General features: G+C 47.4%; 1 protein-coding gene across 2 annotated transcripts in view; it reads right to left on the bottom strand.

Annotated features, from left to right (window-relative positions):
* The window catches only part of LOC119954419 (clustered mitochondria protein homolog), a 143,746-nt gene extending 139,721 nt beyond the window's left edge, over window positions 1-4,025 (bottom strand). The window contains exon 1 of one of the 2 annotated variants that reach the window (XM_038779657.1): window positions 3,826-4,025. In XM_038779657.1, the coding sequence (XP_038635585.1) occupies window positions 3,826-3,946 (121 nt within the window). In that variant the 5' untranslated portion in view covers window positions 3,947-4,025. Of the gene's footprint in view, window positions 1-3,703; window positions 3,727-3,825 lie in introns of those variants that run through there. The other variant, XM_038779817.1, reaches the window with a different exon arrangement.
* Between the last annotated feature and the right edge of the window lie 19,167 nt (window positions 4,026-23,192).

Genomic DNA, 23,192 nt, shown 5'->3' with positions numbered 1-23,192 from the left:
ATGCAATGGCACTTCAGGTGTCATCAAGTCACTTTAGGCTTTGTTAGGGGAAAAATGTATTTATTTTAAGATAAACTATGTACAAAGGGTTTGCAGCCCTATGCTGCCTTGAAGCAGCAGCCCCTAGCTAGCTGCTCCAGTCCTTACATGCTACTACATGATTTCCAGATGGATTCTGCCCAAGAGAGGACGCCCCTCTGGGGTGATCAGCTGCTCTCAGTCCCTATTGGTCCCTCAAGCTAAGTGACTCTCTTCTGCTGTGCTGCCTTAAAGAGACAAGACATCTCAATGACAATACTGGTGAGCCAGCGCATTCAAAGTTAAATGTCAAATCAATAACTAATTGTGAACACAGAAAAGTAGGTGTGGTGCTCACGATGTAAACCACCACCAACATGCAAAAACAAGAAATCTCCTTCTGTGGTGACAATGGTAACTTTCACTCCAAATTGAGCATAGTTGCATTTCTGATTAACAGAGAACAGGGAGTATTCAATGTCCCTCCCACTCCTCCCATCTAAGTGTCTGCATCAACTGTTTTCGATCAGGAACAAGCATTCATAAACACTTCTGATTGAACATCCCATGCTAAACTCTGGTAACCTCCTTACACATTTAAATGAAAAAAGCTTCAGGCAAATTGAAGTGCTGAGATATAATATTTATCTCTTCCCAACTGCTACCAGTCACCAGCTCTTGGCCATATGTTTCAGACACAGTAGTTTGGTTGCTGGGCTAAAAGTCTACAACAGGGGTGGGCAAACTTTTCCGTGCAAGGGCCACATTCAGAAATTCACAATTCACAAAGGGCCGCATAGTATATTAAGTAAAATAATTACTTCACCCGGTTATGATTCTGGGCGCCTCATATAGAACATAGAACAGTACAGCACAGAACAGGCCCTTCGGCCCTCGACGTTGTGCCGAGCAATGATCACCCTACTCAAGTCAACGTATCCACCCTATACCAGTAAGTAACCCAACAGCCCCCCCCCCCCCATTAACCTTAAAAAAAATTTTTTTTTTTTTTTTTAATGACTTGGTGGGCCGCAGAAATACCTTTGGCGGGCCGCATGCGGCCCGCGGGCCGTAGTTTGCCCACCCCTGGTCTACAAGCAGTTCACGAAACAGTCACCAAACCATTAAAATGGATTTAAAATTCCTCAAAATAATTTCATGGGACTAACTTCACCACAATTCATCCATTGCAGAACAAAGCTTAGACTGAAATCCGCCCAAACATATTAGTCAGAAGAAGTTATATTTGCTTAGTTGCAATAAAAGAGATGGTCGTTGCCAGTGCTGCAAGGCAAATGACAGCAACGGCTTCAGCCTGCAATCTGCCCAGGTGAGTAATAGACAGCAGGAGCGAGGAGAACGGATGCACGCTATCAGAAATAATCAGAGTGTTAGTTTCAACTATTATCTATATGTTGCTAAAACCTTGCCTTTCAAAATGAGCTGTTCCATTTCAAAACGTTCCTAAACTGCTGCTGCCACAATTGTAAATGAGTTCCAAAAAAAGTCAACAAGTACAATTTAATAAAGGGGATTATTCAAACATATTATATCAAAGTGTCAACACAGTCTTGTATAATTTCACTGATTCAGCCTCCAGCTGCCTTTTAGCACATTTGGATTCACTTTAGCATTTGTAAATTTTAATAACACACTGCAAAGCCGCTGCAGGATGTCTGCGACTGATGCATCATTCCTACAACCCATGATGCCATCCAATGTGGCATGGTGGGTGCATCACTCCAACACCAATAGCTACAAAATAGTGTGAAAGATTTGTGGTGAGGGAAGTTTTTTTTCTCTAGTAGTTTGAGTCGGTTTGTTGCTATTCCCAGGGGAGAGCATTACGTGATCGGAGTTCTGGATAATGAAGCAGGGCAAGTAGGTGATCTGGTAATGTGTTAATGAGACCAATAATAATAATAATCTTTATTGTCACAGGTAGGCTTACATTAATACTGCAATTAAGTTACTGTGAAAATCCCCTGGTCGCCACATTTCGGCACCTGTTCGGGTACACGGAGGGAGAATTCAATGTCCAAATTACCTAACAACACGTCTTTCGGGACTTGTGGGAGGAAACCAGAGCACCAGGAGGAAACCCACGCAGACACAGGGAGAACGTGCAGACTCCAACCAGACAGTGGCCCATGCCAGGAATCGAACGTGGGACCCTGGCCCTGTGAAGCAACAGTGCTAACCTAGCCACTGTGCTACCGTGCCGCCCTTTTTGATGAAATTGATGAATCTGGAAAATCACGACAAATAATTTAAGACCGTGGAAGGATATCGATAAGCTAGAAGGAGGTGCAAAGTTGTTGGTGCTGTAGTGTTCAGAAGTGTGAAGTAATACATTTTGGAAATAAGAACAGGTAACAATGTAATAAAAGATTTTAATAGGAGTGGAGGATCTTTCACGAGCAGATGTATAGGTCATTGTGACACTGCAACAGAGAAGGCCATACGACCAAGAAAAGTGTTAAGTTTGCACTCAAGAATATAGAATGCCAAAGCAAGGAATTAATTTAAAACTTGTACAAGATGTAAGAAAACCTAAATTGCAGAGCATTATGTACAATGATGAACAACTCATTACTGCAAAAGATATAAAAAATGAAGAACAGCACACATTTTTTAAAAATTCATTCATGGAACATGGGCGTTGCAGGCTGTGTCAGCATTTATTGCCCAATCTGAAGTGCCCTTGTGGGGGCAGCCAAGAGTAAACCACATTGCTGTGTCTGGAGTCACATGTAGGCCTTTAAACTTTGTTAAAGGACATTAGTGAATAGATGGGTTTTTATGACAAATCAACAATGGTTTCATGGTCAGCATTAGAGTTTTAATTCCAGATTTTTATTAATTCAAATTTCACCACCTGCAGTGGCAGGATTTGAACCTGAGTCTCCAGGGCATTGCTATGGGTGTCTGGTTAACTAGTCCAGTGACAATACCACTACACCACCACATCCCTTTATTACCAGGAATGATGGGTTACAGTTCTGAAGAACGATTTAAGACTGGATATTTTTCACCACACAGAGTTGAGAGGATTAATGGATGGCCTTACAAAATTCTTACCGTGAAGTGACATTGTTTCGAGGGATAACAGTGGGGGTAATCACAAACAGAATGAAATGTCACTGCCAGAAGACATAGGAGTTAGATAGTTACTTTGTAAAATAGAATGGTGTAGGCAGGTGGATTAGCAGAAGTGTTGGATTAAACTATCTGGGCTCATGTGGATTAAAAGCATTGGCAGGAAGCTCTGTTACAGCACTGTAACATTTGATAATTCTCTTCGACCTGAGAGAGAGGAGTCACAACCAGGACCAATGGTGATCTCACACAATAACTTCCACCCCTACCACACATACTCCAGCATGAGTCACTGAATTGTGAGAGGGAGCCTGAACGCCACTCCCTTCCTTTCACCAGGTGTGCCGAGGCAAATTATTGCACCAATGCTGTTCCCTCGTCAACAGTTAAAGGTGTTGAATGCGGCGGGCTGAAGCTGGGACTTTTTTGGTTTGCATATACACTTCAACAAAACAGCTATACAGTAAAGTGTCGGATGTGTGCAGTGTCACCATTTCCCAACTCTCTTGCCCCTACCCCGCACAGTGAGTGTCCAGAGATCCTGTGAGCAAAGCTCCGCGCCCTTTCTCCACATCTAACCCCCCACCTTCTCGGCCCTTTCACTCTTTTATTGAAGTTGCGGTGCACCGCCCGGTTTGTACATTCTTTTCTGACCGGATTTCACTCCCTCTCACACCCAGAGTTGGGTGTTTCCCGCCTCCCTCTCACCTGTTCCACTCCCCGGTGGCTCCTTGTTGGGGCGGCTGCTGTTGCTGGTTTCGGCCGTCTCACTGCCCGCGCGTTTGCTCACCATACCGTCTGCTCTCAAACAAACCAGCTCTCTCTCCATGTGCAGGACAGGTAAGTAGCGTCCCTCTCCGATCGGACTGCTTATGGGAGACAGGGAGGAGGGCGACGCCCTATGTTCAAATATGCTCATGTTCCCATGGAAACCGGGCGTGTCCAGTCCCAGAAACCTGATCGGAGTTGAAAAGCCTGAGGTCGATCCCAGGAGAGGGGAGGGGGCGCAATTAAATAAATACAGGAGAGTATTAAATTTAAACGGGAGCAAAGCAAAGAAATTGGGAGCAACCGCCACATATACTTGGAGTCAATACAAAGTGACCCACCCCATCATAACAAATGCAAAATACTTTCTCTGTTCTTATTTATCTGGAGGCTATCTAGAAACGTGATCGGTAGAGGTTTAGCGTAAAGGCGTTTCCCCACGACTACAAACCCGGAGAACAGGGAGAATCTGCCAGATAGTTACCACTTATACCGAGAAGAGCAACTATTAGCTGCAGCGTCTCGTGGAAGCAAAAGTTTAGAGCAGAGCAATTATTGTTGCAGTTGGACTTGCAGCTTGGCAACTCTTCAAATCAATAGGCTGGGGTAGGAAAGCACCATTTTAAATCTGTGGTCCTTGTCACAAGTAGGATTGCATTACCACTGTGTGGTCAATGTAATTCACACTATTGTATTGTATGGTATTGTGTCCTTGTGGGCTCTGTGAGCCCTTGCACGACTCCCATAGGGGGAAATGAGGGGCGAGATTCTCCGCACTCCCGACGGTGCAGAGAATAGCGTGGTCGTAAAATTTTACGGCCACGCTGTTCCGACGCCCTCCCGCTATTCTCCCCCCCACGCCCAACTCCCGACACGAATCGCTGCTGCCGTTTTTTTACGGCTGGCAGCGATTCACAGCTGATAGATGGGCCGTGTTCCCAGCCCTTTACGGCTGTTTTTATGAACGGCAAACACACCTGGTCTGGCCGTTCGTAAAAACGGCCGTAAACACTCGCATTTTATAACCATGGCACCGATTGGCACGGCAGTACCACGGCCGTGCCAAGGGTACCATGGGCCCGCGATCGGTGGGCACCGATCGCGGGCAGCGGGGCCGATGCCCGCGCACTATTTCTCCTTCCGCCGCCCCGCAGTATCCATTCGCGGGGCGGCTGAGGGGAAACCCGGCCCGCGCATGCGCGGGTTTCGCGCAAATGCGCGATGACGTCATCCGCGCATGCGCGGGTTGGAGTCTTCCAATCCGCGCATGCGCGGCTGATGTCATATGACGCGTCAGCCGGCGCTAACTCCGGTAAGCGGGCTTAACAAAATTCGTTAAGCCCGTGATGCCGGAGCTTACGGCGTCGGGCTGCTAGCCCCGACCGGGGACCAGAATCGGTTCCCGGTCGGGAAGGGGGGGGGCTGGCGTCAAACCCACCCGGGTTTGACGCCAGTCTTACGATTTCTCCCGTTTTGGGAGAATCGCGCCCGAGGAGCTTGTGCAGGGCCCCTCCCACTACCGGAAGTATAAAGTGCTGCAGCCGTGTGAGCCTGCCCTCAGTTCTTCTGGTCGCAGGCAGGCTCAGTTGTAAGACTATTAAAACCACAGTTTACTTCCAATTGTGTTCCGAGTGAATTGATGGTCACATCAATTTAATAGTCTTAGAAAACTTGAAGAAAACTACTATGGAATCAGTCCTCAAACCTGATCGGCTAGAACTCGACCCACAGGCTGCAGAGGCGAAGGAAATCTTCCTACACTGGCTGTTTCAAGACCTACCTGGCTGAATCGAGCATTTGGACAATGTCACCATAGAACATAGAACAGTACAGCACAGAACAGGCCCTTCGGCCCTCAATGTTGTGCCAAGCCATGATCACCCTAGTCAAACCCACGTATCCACCCTATACCCGTAACCCAACAACCCACCCCCTTAACCTTACTTTTTTTAGGACACTACGGGCAATTTAGCATGGCCAATCCACCTAACCCGCACATCTTTGGACTGTGGGAGGAAACCGGAGCACCCGGAGGAAACCCACGCACACAGGGGGAGGACGTGCAGACTCCACACAGACAGTGACCCAGCCGGGAATCGAACCTGGGACCCTGGAGCTGTGAAGCATTTATGCTAACCACCATGCTACCCTGCTGCCCCTGCTGCACCATCTGCGGCCATGACCAGCAGGACCACGACGCCAACCTCCACCGATTTCTCCAAACCGCCCAGAAACTCAATCTCACCTACAATAAGGAGAAATGCGTTTTCCGCACTACCAGACTATCTACATCCTCGGCTATGTCGTGGAAAACAGAGTCCTGGACCCCGACCCGGACCGTATGTAACCCTTACAACTTCCGCTCCCTCATTGTTCCAGGGCCCTGAAGAGGTGCCTGGGATTCTTCTCCCATTATGCCCAGTGGGTCCCCCAGTATGCGGACAAAGCCCGCCCACTATTTAAGACCACACTCTTCCCACTGTCAGCTGAGGCCCGCCAGGCCTTCAACTGCATCAAGGAGGACATCGCCAAAGCCGCCATGCGGGCAGTGGATGAATCCGTCCCCTTCCAGGTGGAGAGCGACGCCTCAGAGGTCGCTCTCGCCGCCACTCTGAACCAGGCAGGGAGACCAGTAGCTTTCTTCTCCCGGACCCTCTCCGCTTCGGAACTTCGACACTCCTCAGTCGAAAAAGAAGCTCAAGCCATTGTGGAAGCCGTACAGCACTGGAGGCACTACCTCGCAGGTAGGAGGTTTACCCTCATCACCGACCAAAGATCGGTTGTCTTCATGTTTGACCACTCGCAAAGAGGCAAAATAAAAAACGATAAAATCTTGCGGTGGAGGATCAAACTCTCCACCTATAATTATGACATCATATATCGACCGGAGAAGCTCAACGAGCCCCCAGATGCCCTGTCCTGCGGCACAGCGCAAGACGACCGCCTGAAGGCTATCCACAACGACCTCTGCCACCCGGGGGTCACCCGGCTCGCCCACTACGTCAAAGCCCGAAATCTGCCTTTCTCCACCGAGGAGGTAAAAGCCATCACCAGGGTTTGCCCGATCTGCGCGGAGTGCAAACCGCACTTCTATAGACCAGACAAGGCCCACCTGGTAAAGGCATCCCGGCCCTTTGAACGCCTGAGCATCGATTTCAAAGGGCCACTCCCCTCGACCAATCGAAATGTGCACTTCCTCAACGTCATAGACAAATTCTCCCGCTTCCCCTTTGCCATCCGGTGCCCCGATATGACCTCCCACACAGTCATCAGAGCTCTGCACAGTGTCTTCACCCTGTTCGGTTTCCCCAGCTACGTACACAGCGACAGGTGTTCGTCCTTCATGAGCGACGAGCTGCGTCAGTACTGGCTCGACAAGGGCACCGCCTCGAGGAGAACTACCAGCTACAACCCCAGGGGGAACGGGCAGGTGGAGAGGGAGAACGCAACGGTCTGGAAGACCGTCCTACTGACCCTACAGTCCAGGAATCTCCCGACCTCCCACTGGCAGGAGGTCCTCCCAGACCCGCTCCATGCAATTAGGTCCCTCCTGTGCACCACCACCAACCAGACCTCTCACGAATGATTATTTGTTTTCCCTAGGGGCACTACCACGGGGGCTTCGCTCCCATCTTGGTTGAAGACACTGGGCCCGGTTCTCCTCCGGAAGCACGTCCGGACACACAAAACGGACCCACTAGTAGAGAGGGTACTGCTGCTACATTCAAACCCACACTACGCCTTTATTGAATACCCCGACGGCCGTCAGGACACCGTTTCCCTCCGGGACCTAGCGCCTGCAGGATCCACCACTACCACCACCACCGCCGATGTACCACTCACACTACACCCCACCCAACCCCCCATGCCCTGCGCCCCCGCGCCTATAGGTTTCCTGCCCACGCCCTGCACCCCCGCGTCTATAGGTTTCCTGCGTCGCCCGTCGCACCGGTCAGGAACGGAGCTTGGACCGAAACACCCCCAGAATCCACCCCCATACCCACCCCGACCGTCACCACCCAGCCACCCGAAGAGGCTGCAACCCCGGTGCTCCGCCGATCCCAAAGGACGACTCGGCCACCGGACTGGCTCAACTGGTAGACCCGTCACCCCCGCCGGACTTGATGTTTTTACAGGGGGTGTGAATGTGGTGAATGTAATTCACACTGTATTGTATGGTATTGTGTCCTTGTGGGCTCTGTCTGTGAGCCGTTGCGCGGCTCTGCCCATAGGGGGAGATGAGGAGCTTGTACAGGGCTTCACCCTCGGCTCCGCCCATGGCCCCTCCCACTACTGGAAGTATAAAGTGCTGCAGCCGTGTGAGCCTGCCCTCAGTTCTTCTGGTCGCAGGCAGGCTCAGTTGTAAGATTATTAAAACCACAGTTTACTTCCAATCGTGTTCCAAGTGAATTGATGGTCACATCACACTGCAATGAAGTTACTGTGAAAATCCCCTCGTCACCACACTCCAGCACCTGTTTGGGTACACTGAGGGAGAATTCAGAATGTTCAATTCACCCAACAAGCACATCTTTTGGGACTTGTGGGAGGAAACCAGATACGGGAAGAACGTGCAGACTCCGCATAGACAGTGACCCAAGCCGGGAATCGAACCTTGGAATGCTGGCACTGTGAAACAACATTACTAACTACTGTGTTACCGTGCTGCCCATTAATCCAATCGTAACAAAATGCAATCGTAACAAAATGCAATCATAACAAAATGCAAATCAACACCCACCACACTTAAACAATTAGAACATAGAACAGCACAGAACAGGCCCTTCAGCCCTCGATGTTGTGCCGAGCAATGATCACCCTACTCAAACCCACCCGATACCCGTAACCCAACAAACCCCCCCCCCCCCTTACTTTTTAGGACACTACGGGCAATTTAGCATGGCCAATCCACCTAACCCGCACATCTTTGGACTGTGGGAGGAAACCGGAGCTCAGACTTGCACTTACATAGAATTTTTCATAAGCACCAAATGTCTCAATGTGTTTGACAGCGAATTAAGTATTTTTGAAGTGTAGTCACTGTTGTAATGTGGAAAACATAGCAGCTAATTTTTACACCATAAAGTCCCACAAGCAACAATCTAACCATGACCAAATAATTTTGTAATATATTGATTCAGAGGTGGATACTGGCAGGTATATCAAGGCAAACCCACTTGTTCAAAATGATGCCATGCGATCTTTCACATCCACCCATGAACATAGATTGGGTCTTCCTTTAATGCCTCTTCCAAGAGCCAGAACCTTTGACTGTGAAGCACCCCCCTCAGCATTGCACCAGAGTATGAGCCTTGATGTTTGTGCTCCAGCCCTGGTAGTACTTTGTGTCTCAGAGTTGAGAGAGTAACCAATTGAGCCACAGTTGGTACTAGTAATAACCCCAATAGGGGCTAAATGTTTATTGGAGAATACGTGGGGCACCTATTGTATCTCCTGTCAATCTGGATGATGGAAAATATCACATCACTTTACACAGGCTAGTTCAAGGCTTTAATAGATAAAACAGTAACTAGAGAAGTGATGGCATCCTTCCGTCTCGTAAGATTTTGATTTGCCCCAGGGTGATCAACTCTGTGTTAACCATCACCAGGTGAGGCTCAGGAGTCCCACTCCGGTGTGATAGACTGTGCTGCATTTGCTGCAGAGGAAGACAATGAGCTGAGAAGGTGCATGATTTGCTGGCCTCTGTTTTTCCTGAGTCTTCTTCGAGGCTAGCTGAGCTTTACATGCCTGCTCGCTTTTTCCAGCCCATCAAAACCAAACCTTTGACAGAGTCTATCCATTTGCCACTGCAGGTGTTCCTCGGTATGGAATGCTAGTGCAGCATCTTCAGTGGAGAGCCATTCTCCAATGTCTTGAATCTCAGGCGAGCAAGGCTGAACAACCTTCTGTCATTTCTGGTATGTGACTACACCTCCTCTGTAGATGATCTGAAGGCATATGACAGCAGCAAAGAGAAAAATATGACAGAATGTTGGTGACAGAACACAACCTTGTTTGACCCCACTGCGGATCTTGAAGGGTTTCAATGTTGTCCTGTCATAGCTGACTTGACCCAGCATGTTCATCATTAGACTTTTAATTCCGGATTTTTATTGAATTCAAATTTCACCATCTGCCAAGGTGGGATTCAATCCTGGGACCCCAGACCCTGGGTCTTTGAATTACTAGTCCAGTGACAATACTACTTTGCCTCAGGTCAGGCAGCCCCAACTAGTAACGTACTGACCTGCCATGGTCCATCATCTGCTTCAAATGGGTGCCCGGAGCCTGGAACCTCTGTTCAACAAGTGACAGAATCCATCTGAGAAATCAAACAAAAACAAATAAAAGGAAAAAAGATACCAACTCTTAAATTAGCAATCTGAGACATCAGGACCATGTCCACCAGATTGAAAGACAGTTTGCAGCTGGTTAGTAATGCATGCAAGGCACACTAAACTACAATACTCAATTGCGAGAACTAGAATCCACCCACAAGAAAATGAATAAAAACTTCTCAGAAGATTTTTTTTGTAGCTTCTTGAAATTGTTCCTTTGGATAAATTAATTGAGCCACAGTTTCAAAATGTATCACTTTGGGATAAGACATTTAATATAAAATACTTTGTGCATGCAGTCTAGTCACTGCTGCCAGAACTGTAAAATCTCAGTCAGATTTGGAATACATTTCCTGTGGCCTTTCTTTGATGTAAAGCCATTTTTTGAAGCAGTTGAACAAAAATTGTTAAATTGTAGACAATAGGAGAATGATCTACATTCCACACACCCCACACCTTCTCCCCGCCCCACCCTCAGGTTATTTTCACATGATTACAAATCATAAATCACATAACCATAAACCTCTATTTATTAACAGTTAAAATGCACTACCGCCAGTCAACACGTTCATCTTAACTCCCGATCAAAAATATTTTCTTTTCCCGCAGTTTGGTTCTGTCTTTCATTTTGTATCTAGCAGAAGGTGCAGCTGGTCATAAAAATGTCTGAGCTTCTTTAAACAATATAAAAGCGAAGACAGAAATTCCCATTTTTAATCACAGGTGCAACATTTAAAACTCCACCAACCGTCCACACCAGATATAAATTATTAATTAGTCTAAGAAACCAGAACAGGATTTTTACAAACGTGCTACTGTATAAAAGACACTCCATAGGCCTGTGAGCAGCCTTTTCATACAGAGTGCAGAAGACCAATAGTTTAGCATAACCGGACCAGTGAATCTCACTGTGGCAAGTTGTGAAATTGTATTCAATTAATATGATGTTTTGTGCGCTAACATGTAAAAATGACTATGAAAGCTGCCAAACTGACATAAAAATATGTTATAGGGAAGAGAGCATGCTACCCCTAACTATCCAACTGTCTGCGACTTGTTTTAATGAGTGCAAGATGTCTCAATATGATAATTTATTTCAATATTGTTATGATCCCCATGGACACTATTGATATAAAAAAACTGAACTTTCCAAATGACTCCAGCAGAATAAACCGATTGACAATTTTTAAAAACTTTTACTGTGACAATCAAACAAAGATCAACATAAATGTGACATAAATTAACATTCACATTCTATTGCATAGAAATCATAAATTACACTCTAACTAGCTGATACAACAAGACAGATCTCATCAGAGGTTCCTTCAGCATTCATCTCAGCCAGAGTCCCTCAAAACCTGGGGCGGGATTCTCCGTTTCTGAGACTAACTGTTGACGCCAACGCAGAATCCGTGGACTTTCACAACAGGAATACCGGCGCTGCGCCTGGACCGATCGAGGGCCTAGCACCGGCACCATGTGGAACACAATCGATTCCAATGAAAAATGGTGCAGGATTCACCGGGTCCGTGATCGACACTCGGGAGGCTGACAAGCTGCAGCCGTACATACACATTACACTCCCTACACACTTATCCCAGCCAAAAAGACGGCACTGGTTGTGCTGGAACGTGCCCATACAGCTGATGGGTCGGCAGGGGCCAGAGGGCACTGAGGGGATACCTATACAACCCATGGCACTAGGTTCAAAGTGGGCTATTAGCGGTGCGCGCAGCTGCATGGCTGCCTTGTCGGCTGCGGCAATGCCTGTCCACCCCGACCCCACAGCACACCGCCTGGCCACCGCCCACTACTCCCTCCACGGCTCTGGCAGAAGCCCCCCCCGGCCAGCGGCACAACTGTCAGCAAACTATGGCGGTGTTGGACACCTTCCGTACCCCCTCTCTCTCCCTCAGCAGCTTTCATGCCGGTTTCACGATTTTTAAAAGCACAAGTGAATCACGCTGTTGGGAACTTGTCCCATCAGAGGCGGAGAATCGCGGAGTCCTCGGAGAACACCGGATTGGGCTCACTAATGAAAGCAAACGTGTCTCCTGTCCGTCCGTTCCAGAATGCATTGATGCAGCTGTCAAGGTGCTGGAGCATTGCGATTTGGCGTCAGATCGGTGCCTGTTGCGATTTTGGGGCCGGAACCGATTCTCACCCAATTGCCTTTCCCGATTTTGGTGTCGGCTAATGGAGAATCCCACCCCTGGACTTTCCCCGGTGAGTTTCATTTCCTATATTCATGCAGAAGTTCGGAACTAAATCTAATCCAAAATCCCGCTCAGCTCTGCTTCCGGAACTAGCCTTTTTGGTTTTCTTTACCAAATGAGTCACGTTTTTCTATCTTAGCATGTCTCATTCGCACACGGCTTCTCCACTGCCAATGTGCAGTTCTCACCTGAAATTTGGACCTCTCAGCCTTGTGTGTTTTTTTCCCTCAATCGGCTTCCGTTTCCCTGGCATACTGACGTACACATTTCTGGGGCTCAGCATCATGATGGACTAGGAGTACATGAGCATCAAAGAGCATGGCACCACCAGCTAAGACAAAATGGTAGAATGGCACCACTTCATAATGCACCTTGAGAGCTGCTGCTCCAGAAGGTATTGACCAAATATCCACTCCTCTTCATAAGCCTGTGAAAATCAGTACAAGAGGAGTTTCAACAAATGTGTCAGAAAGTATCAACACTGCTTTATCTGTTGACCAAATGTGGAAGCTGATTTTATAAACCTTTTACAGATTTCTAATAGGATGCCAAGATAAATGCTATCACATTTTCCAAAATTTAGCATCTGTTGTCTTACCAGATGTTAAGTTCTGATTCAAAAATTCAAGGAATGGAATCTGGTACTTAATCTGGTTTAGTCAGGATTCCCGTGAGGTTCTCAAACTTAATAACCCACAGTAGAGATAAAATGAAAAATGGTTCAGCGAGGAAGGTGTTTGATGAGTGTGTGTATTGGCCAAGAGCTATCACAGTTGAGATTCTCTGACGACAGGTTTCTATTGGTTTTGATGTTGTGAGGAGAGGAGTGGCCATTCTACCACTTTGACTTTAAAAAGTAGGGAAGTATTGCTACAACTGTACAGGGCATTCGCATGGCACTTTAATCCCCTTACTTAAGAAGGGAAATATTTGCATTGGGAGCTGTTCAGAGAGGATTCATTGTACTAGGAATCAGGAATTTATGAGGAAAGGTTGAGCAGTTTGTGCCTTTACTCATACGAGTTTTTGTTTCAGCTTTAGTTGTGTCAGCATGAGAGGCTAAAAGGCGATCTTACTGAACTACATGTGATTTGGAGGGACTTTGACAGGATGGATGCTTAGATGCTTTATCTCGCAAGAATCGGCCATTTCCAACTTTCTGGACAGTCTACCCATCCCAAAGGTTGAGGTGGATCTGACCGATGAGCTGGACTCCCCGCTATGCCCAGACGACATTTTGAAATGTATTGGGCTGGTGCAGTCTGGTTAGGCCCCTGGTGCGGATGGCTAACGATTGAATTTTACAAGAAGGTCTCATGTGTGCCGTTGTTATTTGACATGTTTAATGACTCCCTATCCTGGGGGTCGCTGCCTCTGAACCTCACTCAAACCTCTATTTCCCGGCTTCTTAAGAAAGCCAAAGACCTTGACAGAGTGTGGTCCATACTGCACTATAACGCTATCAAATGCGGACATCAAGCTACTAAGGTGTTGGTACTCCATTTGGCGCCTTGCCTCCCAAATATAATTTTGGAGGATCAAGCAGGCCTCCTGAAGGACCAACAGTTGTCTGTCAATGTACGTCGCCTTTCCCCCTCCCCAGTATTCGAGCCAGAGGTGATGCTGAAAAGGCATTTGACAGGGTGAAAATTCTTAGAAGGTTTGGGTTTGGTCATAAATTTTCCTGTTAAATGATGCCCCTCCTACCAATGTTCGTACGAACGCCCGGAATTCTGACGATTTTCCCTTGAATAGGGATATTAGGCAGGGCTGCCCATTTTCTCCACTCCTGTTCACCCTGGCAGTAGTCACTCTCTATTTTGAGGTCCTCAAAATAGTGGAAAGGTATTTGTCAGGATGGGGTGGAGCATTGGGTGTCTCTCTGCAGGTGACCTACATCTTTGTATTACGGACCCAGCCCCCTCCATAGACGGCATCTTGAAACTGTTTAACACCTTCAGCTCCATCTCAGGGCATAAATTCAACTGAGGTAAACGTGATTGTTTCCCAGTTAACCCCCCTGGGAAGCAAGCTTAATTGGGGATGATCCCTTTTCGCCTTTCTAGGACAAGCTTTCGCTATCTGGGGCCACACAACTGGGCCTCATTTCGTAAGTTGAACTACACGAGTCTGGTTATTAGTATCAAACAGTTTTGTTCTTCACAGGTAGGGTTCAGACTATTAAAATAAACATCATTCCAAGATTATTATTTTTCTTTCAGTCTTCCCATTTTTCTCCCCAAGTCCCTTTTTATCAAGGTCAATAAAATGATATCCTCTTTTATTTAAGCAAGTGAGAATCCTAGAATCCACTGCATTTTGTGACAAAGTGACAGACAGTCAGGGGATTGGCTCTCCCCAATTTCTTGTTCTACTATTAGGCTGTCAACATTCACAAAATTGTTTTTAGGTCTGGATTCATTCAAATGAATCAAATGGACAAGACTGACAGCTATCAATTGCAAACTGCACAATAATAATTAAAAAGGGGCAGCACGGTAGCACAGTAGTTAGCACAGCTCCAGGGTCCCAGGTTCGATATCCAGCTTGGGTCACTGTCTGTGTGGAGTCTGCACGTTCTCCCCGTGTCTGCGTGGGTTTCCTCCGGGTGCTCCGGTTTCCTCCTACGGTCCAAAGACGTGCAGGTTAGGTGGATTGGCCATGCTAAATTATCCTTAGTGTCCCAAAAAAAGTTAGGTGGGGTTACTGGGTTACGGAGATAGGATGGAGGTGTGGGCTTGGGTGGGGTGCTCTTTCCAATGGCTGGTGTAGACTCGATGGGCCAAATGGCCTCCTTCTGCATTGTAAATTCTGTGATTCTGTGAAGAGGCATATTGGACACTTCTAACTCTTAACTGTGTTTCTGTCTCCACAGATGTTGCAGACCTGTTGAGTTTTTTTCCAGGACTTTATGCTTTATGAGGATTAAAGCTTGACTTTGTCAAGGCTTCTCCTCTTCATTCAGGGAAAAACCCACCTTGTGTTCACATCCACACTCTGTAATTTTTAAATAATTAAATAATCCAGAGCCATTGGTTATGCAACATCTGAAATGCCTTGGTTGGAATCTATACACAATACTGGGTTCAATTCTGGCCTTGGGTGACTGTGTGGAGTTGACTCATTCTCTCCGGATCTTCATGGATTTCCTCCGGGTGCTCAGATTTCCTCTCACAGTCCAAAGATATGCAGGTTTGTGGATTGGCCATGCTAAGTTGCCCCTTAGTGTCCAAGGCTATGTAGGTTAGATGAGTGGGGTTCCGGGCTAGAGCAGGGGAGTTTGCCGAGGGAGGGTGCTCTTTCTGAGGGTCGGTGCAGACTAGGTGAGCCGGATGGCCTCTTTCTGCGCTGTAGGAATTCTATGGTTCTCCATGCTGCAATGGGCTAAAGCACCACTGTGTCAGTCCTTTGTAACCGAGGTAGTAACTGCAAGTAACATTGCTGCTGCCTTGACAGAATTGGCACTAATTGTTGCTCCCTGAGTCACAGATACCACACCTAATTGAATCATATGAAGGCTGCGAGAAACATCAAAGATTCTCAGTCTGTCACAGATAATGCTGACTCTCCAAATTGCATCTGCTACAAGGCGAATGATGAATGAATCAACATCTGTAGAATCAAAGAGAATTAGAGAGCACGTTAGGGAGGAAATATATTAGCAGAGGGTGGTTGGAATGTGGAATTCTCTGCCAAAAACTATTGTTGAAGCAAAGACTACAAATTATTTTTTAGATTTCTACATAGTTCTTTGAAAAGAAGGAAAACTGAAGGAATGGAAATGGGACCAGGGGCTGGATTCTTCCTCCTCACTCGCGCAAGAATGCCACAGGCGAGACGCCGACAATGGAAAAATCCATTGACCTCGGGCAGGTTCCCTGGTTGCCGGGCGGACGCGGCTGGAGAATCCCGCCCCAGGTAGCTCATTTGATTAAAAGTGTCAGTGGACACGATGGGTTGGATGGCCCGTTTCTGTGCTGTAACTTTCTATTACTCCATTCTAAAGCCAGTAATGCGGGAAATCCAGTATTTACCCACTGGGACACAGTACAATTTCTTTGAGTTCTTCTCTATTACTGAGGTCAATTTCATAAGGTCTTGCGTTGATGACGAATGCGATTTTGGCCTTGGGGTGCGGAGAATCCAGCCTCATGGTGTTTGGCTCGTTAATAGAATGCAGATGGTTCTTGGAGACCAATCTGCATCCTCCCACTGGTGTAGGACGTGAACCTCGATCCCGACTCCTGTTGGGCATCGGCGCATTGGAAACAGATCCCATTTTTTCCCGATGCTGGATTCTCCGCCGTATCGTGAATTCCGCTACCAGCGGCGAAGAATCCAGTTCCTTGTCCTACTCTTTGTTTTAGCACATCTTCCCAAATTTGATCGCTCGCCCCCACTATTCAGTTTAGAACTCTCCCTACTTATTATGTGGCTTGCTGGAACATCATGCCCAGGACAATGGTACAGATTTCACTTTCCACTGCACTGGTGTCCATGACCGACCAAACATGTTCATTGCTGCAGAGTCAATCCCCCTCATAATACTGTCCCCTACTACCGTACCACTGCATTCTTATATGCTACCCCCACTTGAATGGCTTCTTGTAATATGTTGTCATGGCCAGGCAGCTGGCCCACCCTGCAACCCCGACACTCGTCCAAACAAATGGAGAGAACCTCAAACCTGTTACACAATTGCAGAAGCTGACACCCCTGCCCTTTGGTTCCCTGACCTCCCTCACCCATGGTCACACTCTCCTGACCCCCACTATTGACCAAAATGAGCACACGCTATCCTAAGAGGTGTGACTGTCTCCTAGTACAAGGTATCCAGGTAATATTACCCCACCCTGATATGTACGCATCTCAACCTCCAGCTCAACTCTGAGCTCAAGTTCCTCAAGTCACATGTACCGCAGATTGGTTTACCATGGATCACAGTATTATCCAGGAGCTCCCACATGCTGTAACCTTTCCACATCACCTACCCTGAGTGTATTTTAAACAATTGCATAATAAAATTATTTACTTATTTGTGAAATGAAAAATGAAATGAAAATCGCTTATTGTCACAAGTAGGCTTCAATGAAGTTACTGTGAAAAGCCCCTAGTCGCCACATTCCGGCGCCTGTTCGGGGAGGCTGGTACGGGAATTTTTATGGTGCTTTTTAATATATTTTATTAACTTCACCAAGTTGTGTACTGTTTTAAACTTTAGGGATAGAGTAGAACATACTCACCTACCAGACTCCCACCAAGCAGTTTAGCTACTTTCTTTGTAGTAGTGTAAGTACAAGTTCTAAATGGTGAGAAAGATAGAGAAAGCAATGGGAAACAAACACTCCCCCCTCACCAAACTCCCCCACTTAGCCAACTCCAAGCTTGCACTCAACTTTCTCCTACACTCCATTTCCTTTGCTCTACTACATGAAGGGAATTTATAGAAAATCAGAAAATGAAGCCCTTGAAAATAAGATTGAGGCTATGTTTACATGATATTCCTACAAAGAGGTCAAATTAGTCTGACAGCCAAATGCAATGGCAAGAAAGAAAGAATGGTGAAGTCATAAAGTGTATTAACCATTAAAAAGGTAACAAGTCAGAAAGATAAATAGCTCAGTGTCAGTTAACAGCACTTCTCAGTAAGAGGAGAAAGCTTAACTTTAACAATGGACTTCTCACCACCCTTCTCAGACCGAGCAGCGGAGTCACGAGTCGGAAAAACTTTGATAACATGTAACACCAACAGCTTGCAACACCACTCCATAAACAATGCACTCTTGATCCAAATAGCCCATGACTGGAAAGGGATCCACAAATGGAACCTCACCAGCCTGACGGAGGAAGTTAAAAAGGACCTGCAAAGATGGAACACACTCCCACTCTCCCTCGCGGGGAGAGTCCAGACAATCAAAATGAACATACTTCCCAGGTTCCTCTTCCTGTTTAGATCCATTCCGATCTACATCCCCAAGGCCTTTTTCAAAGTGCTGGACAAACTTATCATGGCGTTCGTATGGGGGGGTAAAAATGCTAGGATCCCAAAGAAAGTCCTACAAAAACCAAAGTCCAGTGGGGGGCTAGCCCTCCCGAATCTACAATTCTACCACTGGGCGGCAACAGCCGAGCGAGTAAGGGGATGGATCCAGGAGCCAGAGGCCGAGTGGGTGCGTGCGGAGGAGGCCTCCTGCATGGGGACCTCCCTCCGGGCCCTCGCCATGGCAGCACTCCCATCCCCACCCAAAAAATACTCCAGCAGCCCAGTGGTGACAGCCACCCTCCAATCCTGGAACCAACTGCGGCAGCAATTTGGCCTGTACAAAATGTCGGACAAGGCTCCCATCTGCAACAACCATAGGTTCACTCCAGCACTGACTGACGCCACCTTCAAAAGGTGGAGGCAGGACGGGGGGACACTGACAGTCAGGGACCTATACACGGACGACAGGATCGCAACACTGGACAAACTGACAGAGAAATTTCAGCTAGCTGGGGGGAACGAGCTACGGTACCTGCAACTCAAAAACTTCCTACGAAAGGAGACAAGGACGTACCCACAACCGCCACGACAGACACTACTGGAAGACCTGCTGGACTCAAGTATCCTAGAGAAAGGGAACTGTAGCGACATGTATGACCGACTGGTAGAAAGGGACGGCACCGTACTGGACGCAACAAGAATGAAATGGGAGGACGACCTGGGGATGGAGATAGGGTGGGGACTCTGGAGCGAAGCACTGCATAAGGTCAACTCCACCTCAAGGCTCGGCCTGACGCAACTAAAAGTGGTACATAGAGCCCACTTAACAAGAAACCGTATGAGTAGGTTCCTCCCGGAGGTGGAGGACAGATGTGAACGGTGCCAAAGAGGCCCAGCCAACCACGCCCACATGTTCTGGTCTTGCCCCAGACTTGTGGAGTACTGGACAGCCTTCTTCGAGGCTATGTCCAAAGTGGTGGGGGTGAGGGTGGAGCCATGCCCGATAGTGGCGGTCTTCGGGGTTTCAGACCAGCCAGATCTATTCCTGGGGAGGAGGGCGGACGCCCTTGCCTTTGCCTCCCTGATCGCCCGCCGTAGAATCCTGTTTGGCTGGCGGTCAGCAGCACCGCCCAGAGCTGCAGACTGGCTGTCCGACCTCTCGGAATCTCTCCAAATGTAGAAAATCAAATTCGCCATCAGAGGGTCAGACGACGGCTTCCACAGAACGTGGAAGCCATTCATGCAATTGTTCCGGGACCTGTTTGTGGCCAACGAACAAGAGGAAGAATAGTCGGGTGGCCAAGAATCAGGGGAAAATGGACGGGAATCGGGGGAAGGTAGCCGGGGGGGGGGGTTCGTTATGGGGGTTTGATGGCATCTAAGGCCCAAAACCAAACTATAAATAAATGCCTATAAACATGTGCCTCGGCCATATTGGGGAATGTAAAATATGTATGCCGGCTAAAGGGGGCGGCCACAATTGTTATTATGGAGATGCTTACCTGTAAATATACATGTTAATTTTTGCGTGTTTTTTTTTCTCTAATAATTTGTAATATGTTGTATATAAAATATGAAAACTTAATAAAACAACATAAAAAAAAACAAAAAAAATACATTGCACTCTTCACTTCTCTTTAACCATATCTTTCTCTGTACATCTCGCTACCTCTCTTTACATTTCTCTCTGTCCTCCTCTCTCTGACCTTCTCTCTCCCCGATCTTCCTTTCGCTCTTCCCAAAATAGCTTCTTGAGACCCCTTTCTTATTCCTTAAAGTGTTGACGGCCCACCTTAGCCAATTCATGGTAAATAGCTGATTGGTCTATAACTTGTCAATAACAAAATAAGAATGAACCCATTGTTTATTTTGCACATTGTCTCAGTTTTTAAGATAATGCTCTCTCAAGCGATATCTCTTATCTTGAGGTAGGCTAAGTCCTGACCAATAATTGGTTAATGTAGCTGTCTTTATTTAAAATTGACCCGTCTATTCATTCCCTCCCAGTTAAGGTTAACAAGTCATGTTATCTCTGTCTATTCTGCCAGCCTGAGCACACAAGCTTTTATTACCGTAGCATTTTAAGAATCTGCATTAGTAATCTAGTGTCAATATGTTCATAATTACACAAGTTATAAACTTCTGTGTTCCAAATTATATTTATATCAATGAAGTACTTAACTAATCTGGCTGTTTCCAGTAATACTGGTTTAGTTTTTATTAAAATGTCTTCCATCAATGTTAGCAGAAAATGCTTAAGAACTTATTCAATCAAACTGTAAAATGTTAGTCACACTAAAACTAGTGATTTTGAAAATACCAACAATGGTCTAATTTTTACTGTGAACCCCAGTGTTGGATACATAGGGCGGGATTCTCCCGTACCCGGCGGGGCAGGGAGTCCCGGCGGAACAGAGTGGCGGGAACCATTCCGGCGTCGGCCCGCCCCAAAGGTGCGGAATCCTCCGAAAATCACGAAATTACGTCAGCGGCTGCTGACGTCATCCCCACGCATGCGCGGGGGTGGGAGGTCACCTACGCGTCGGCCATCGCGGAGGCTGACATGGTCAACACGTAGGAAAAGAGTGCCCCACGGCACAGGCCCGCCCGCGGATCGGTGGGCCCTGATCGCGGGCCAGGCCACCATGGGGGCACCCCCCCGGGGCCAGATCGCCCCGCGCCCCCCCCCCCCCCCCAGCACCCCGGAGCCCGCCTGCGCCGCCAGGTCCCGCCGGTAAGGGACCTAGTCTGATCCACGCCGGCGGGACCGGCAAAAAACCAGCGGGACTTCGGCCCATCGCGGGCCTGAGAATTCGGGCAGCCCCGAGGCCCATTGAGTCAGGCCGGTCCCCGCCATTCTCCAAGGCGGGCGAGGCGACTCATGCCTCGCCGACTTTTGGCCGGAGAATTCGGCGGCCAGCGGGGGCGGGATTCACACCGACCACCACGGCGGGGGGGGGGGGGGGGGGGGGGGGGGGGGGGGGGTCGGAGAATCCCACCCATAACGTTCATATGCAACTTTTCCAAGGGGTCAAATATGTGCATTCAAGGCTTTCACAAACTCTGCCCTCTGTACTCTTTGCCCGTCTGTCTGATTTAGTGTGGTATTCACTTTGTAGCAGTCCCTCCCTCGAGTGTGGTTACTCTCATTTTTTTGGGCTGGCTAATTAAATTTGTTATTAAGAGATTGCAAGTGGAAAAACTGTCACATTTGCCATTACTGTCTAACTGAAAAAGGGATTGGAAAATTTACTGCAGCCATTTTTACTCACTCAGTAATTTACTGCTCTTTGTCCATTTTTCCTTTTTCTCTGCAGCCAATAAATTCACTTTCAGGCTGTATGAACATAGAACATAGAACGATACAGCGCAGTACAGGCCCTTCGGCCCTCGATGTTGCACCGACATGGAAAAAAACTAAAGGCCATCTAACCTACACTATGCCCTTATCATCCATATGCTTATCCAATAAATTTTTAAATGCCCTCAATGTTGGCGAGTTCACTACTGTTGCAGGTAGGGCATTCCACGGCCTCACCACTCTTTGCGTAAAAAACCCATCTCTGACCTCTGTCCTATATCTATTACCCCTCAATTTAAGGCTATGTCCCCTCGTGCTAGCCACCTCCATCCGCGGGAGAAGGCTCTCGCTGTCCACCCTATCTAACCCTCTGATCATTTTGTATGCCTCTATTAAGTCAGCTCTTAACCTTCTTCTCTCTAACGAAAACAACCTCAAGTCCATCAGCCTTTCCTCATAAGATTTTCCCTCCATACCAGGCAACATCCTGGTAAATCTCCTCTGCACCCGTTCCAAGGCTTCCACGTCCTTCCTATAATGAGGCGACCAGAACTGTACGCAATACTCCAAATGCGGCCGCACTAGAGATTTGTACAACTGCAACATGACCTCATGGCTCCGGAACTCAATCCCGCTACCAATAAAGGCCAACACACCATAGGCCTTCTTCACAACCCTATCAACCTGGGTGGCAACTTTCAGGGATCTATTTACATGGACACCGAGATCCCTCTGCTCATCCACACTACCAAGAATTTTACCATTAGCCAAATATTCCGCATTCCTGTTATTCTTTCCAAAGTGAATCGCCTCACACTTCTCCACATTAAACTCCATTTGCCACCTCTCAGCCCAGCTCTGCAGCTTATCTATGTCCCTCTGTAACCTGCAATATCCTTCCGCACTGTCTACAACTCCACCGACTTTAGTGTCGTCTGCAAATTTACTCACCCATCCTTCTGCGCCCTCCTCTAGGTCATTTATAAAAATGACAAACAGCAACGGCCCCAGAACAGATCCTTGTGGTACGCCACTCGTAACTGAACTCCATTCTGAACATTTCCCATCAACTACCACTCTCTGTCTTCTTTCAACTAGCCGATTTCTGATCCACATCACTAAATCACCCTCAATCCTCAGCCTCCGTATTTTCTGCAATAGCCGACCGTGGGGAACCTTATCAAACGCTTTACTGAAATTCATATACACCACATCAACTGCTCTACCCTCGTCTACCTGTTCAGTCACCTTCTCAAAGAACTCGATAAGGTTTGTGAGGCATGACCTACCCTTCACAAAACCATGCTGACTATCCCTAATCATATTATTCCTATCTAGATGATTATAAATCGTATCTTTTATAATCCTCTCCAAGACCTTACCCACCACAGACGTTAGGCTCACCGGCCTATAGTTACCGGGGTTATCTCTACTCCCCTTCTTGAACAAAGGGACCACATTTGCTA

Source organism: Scyliorhinus canicula, chromosome 1, assembly GCF_902713615.1.
Source record: "Scyliorhinus canicula chromosome 1, sScyCan1.1, whole genome shotgun sequence".
Classification (NCBI taxonomy): domain Eukaryota; kingdom Metazoa; phylum Chordata; class Chondrichthyes; order Carcharhiniformes; family Scyliorhinidae; genus Scyliorhinus; species Scyliorhinus canicula.
The sequence above is the reverse complement of the archived record's forward strand: the minus strand, read 5'-3'. Positions and strand labels throughout refer to the sequence as shown.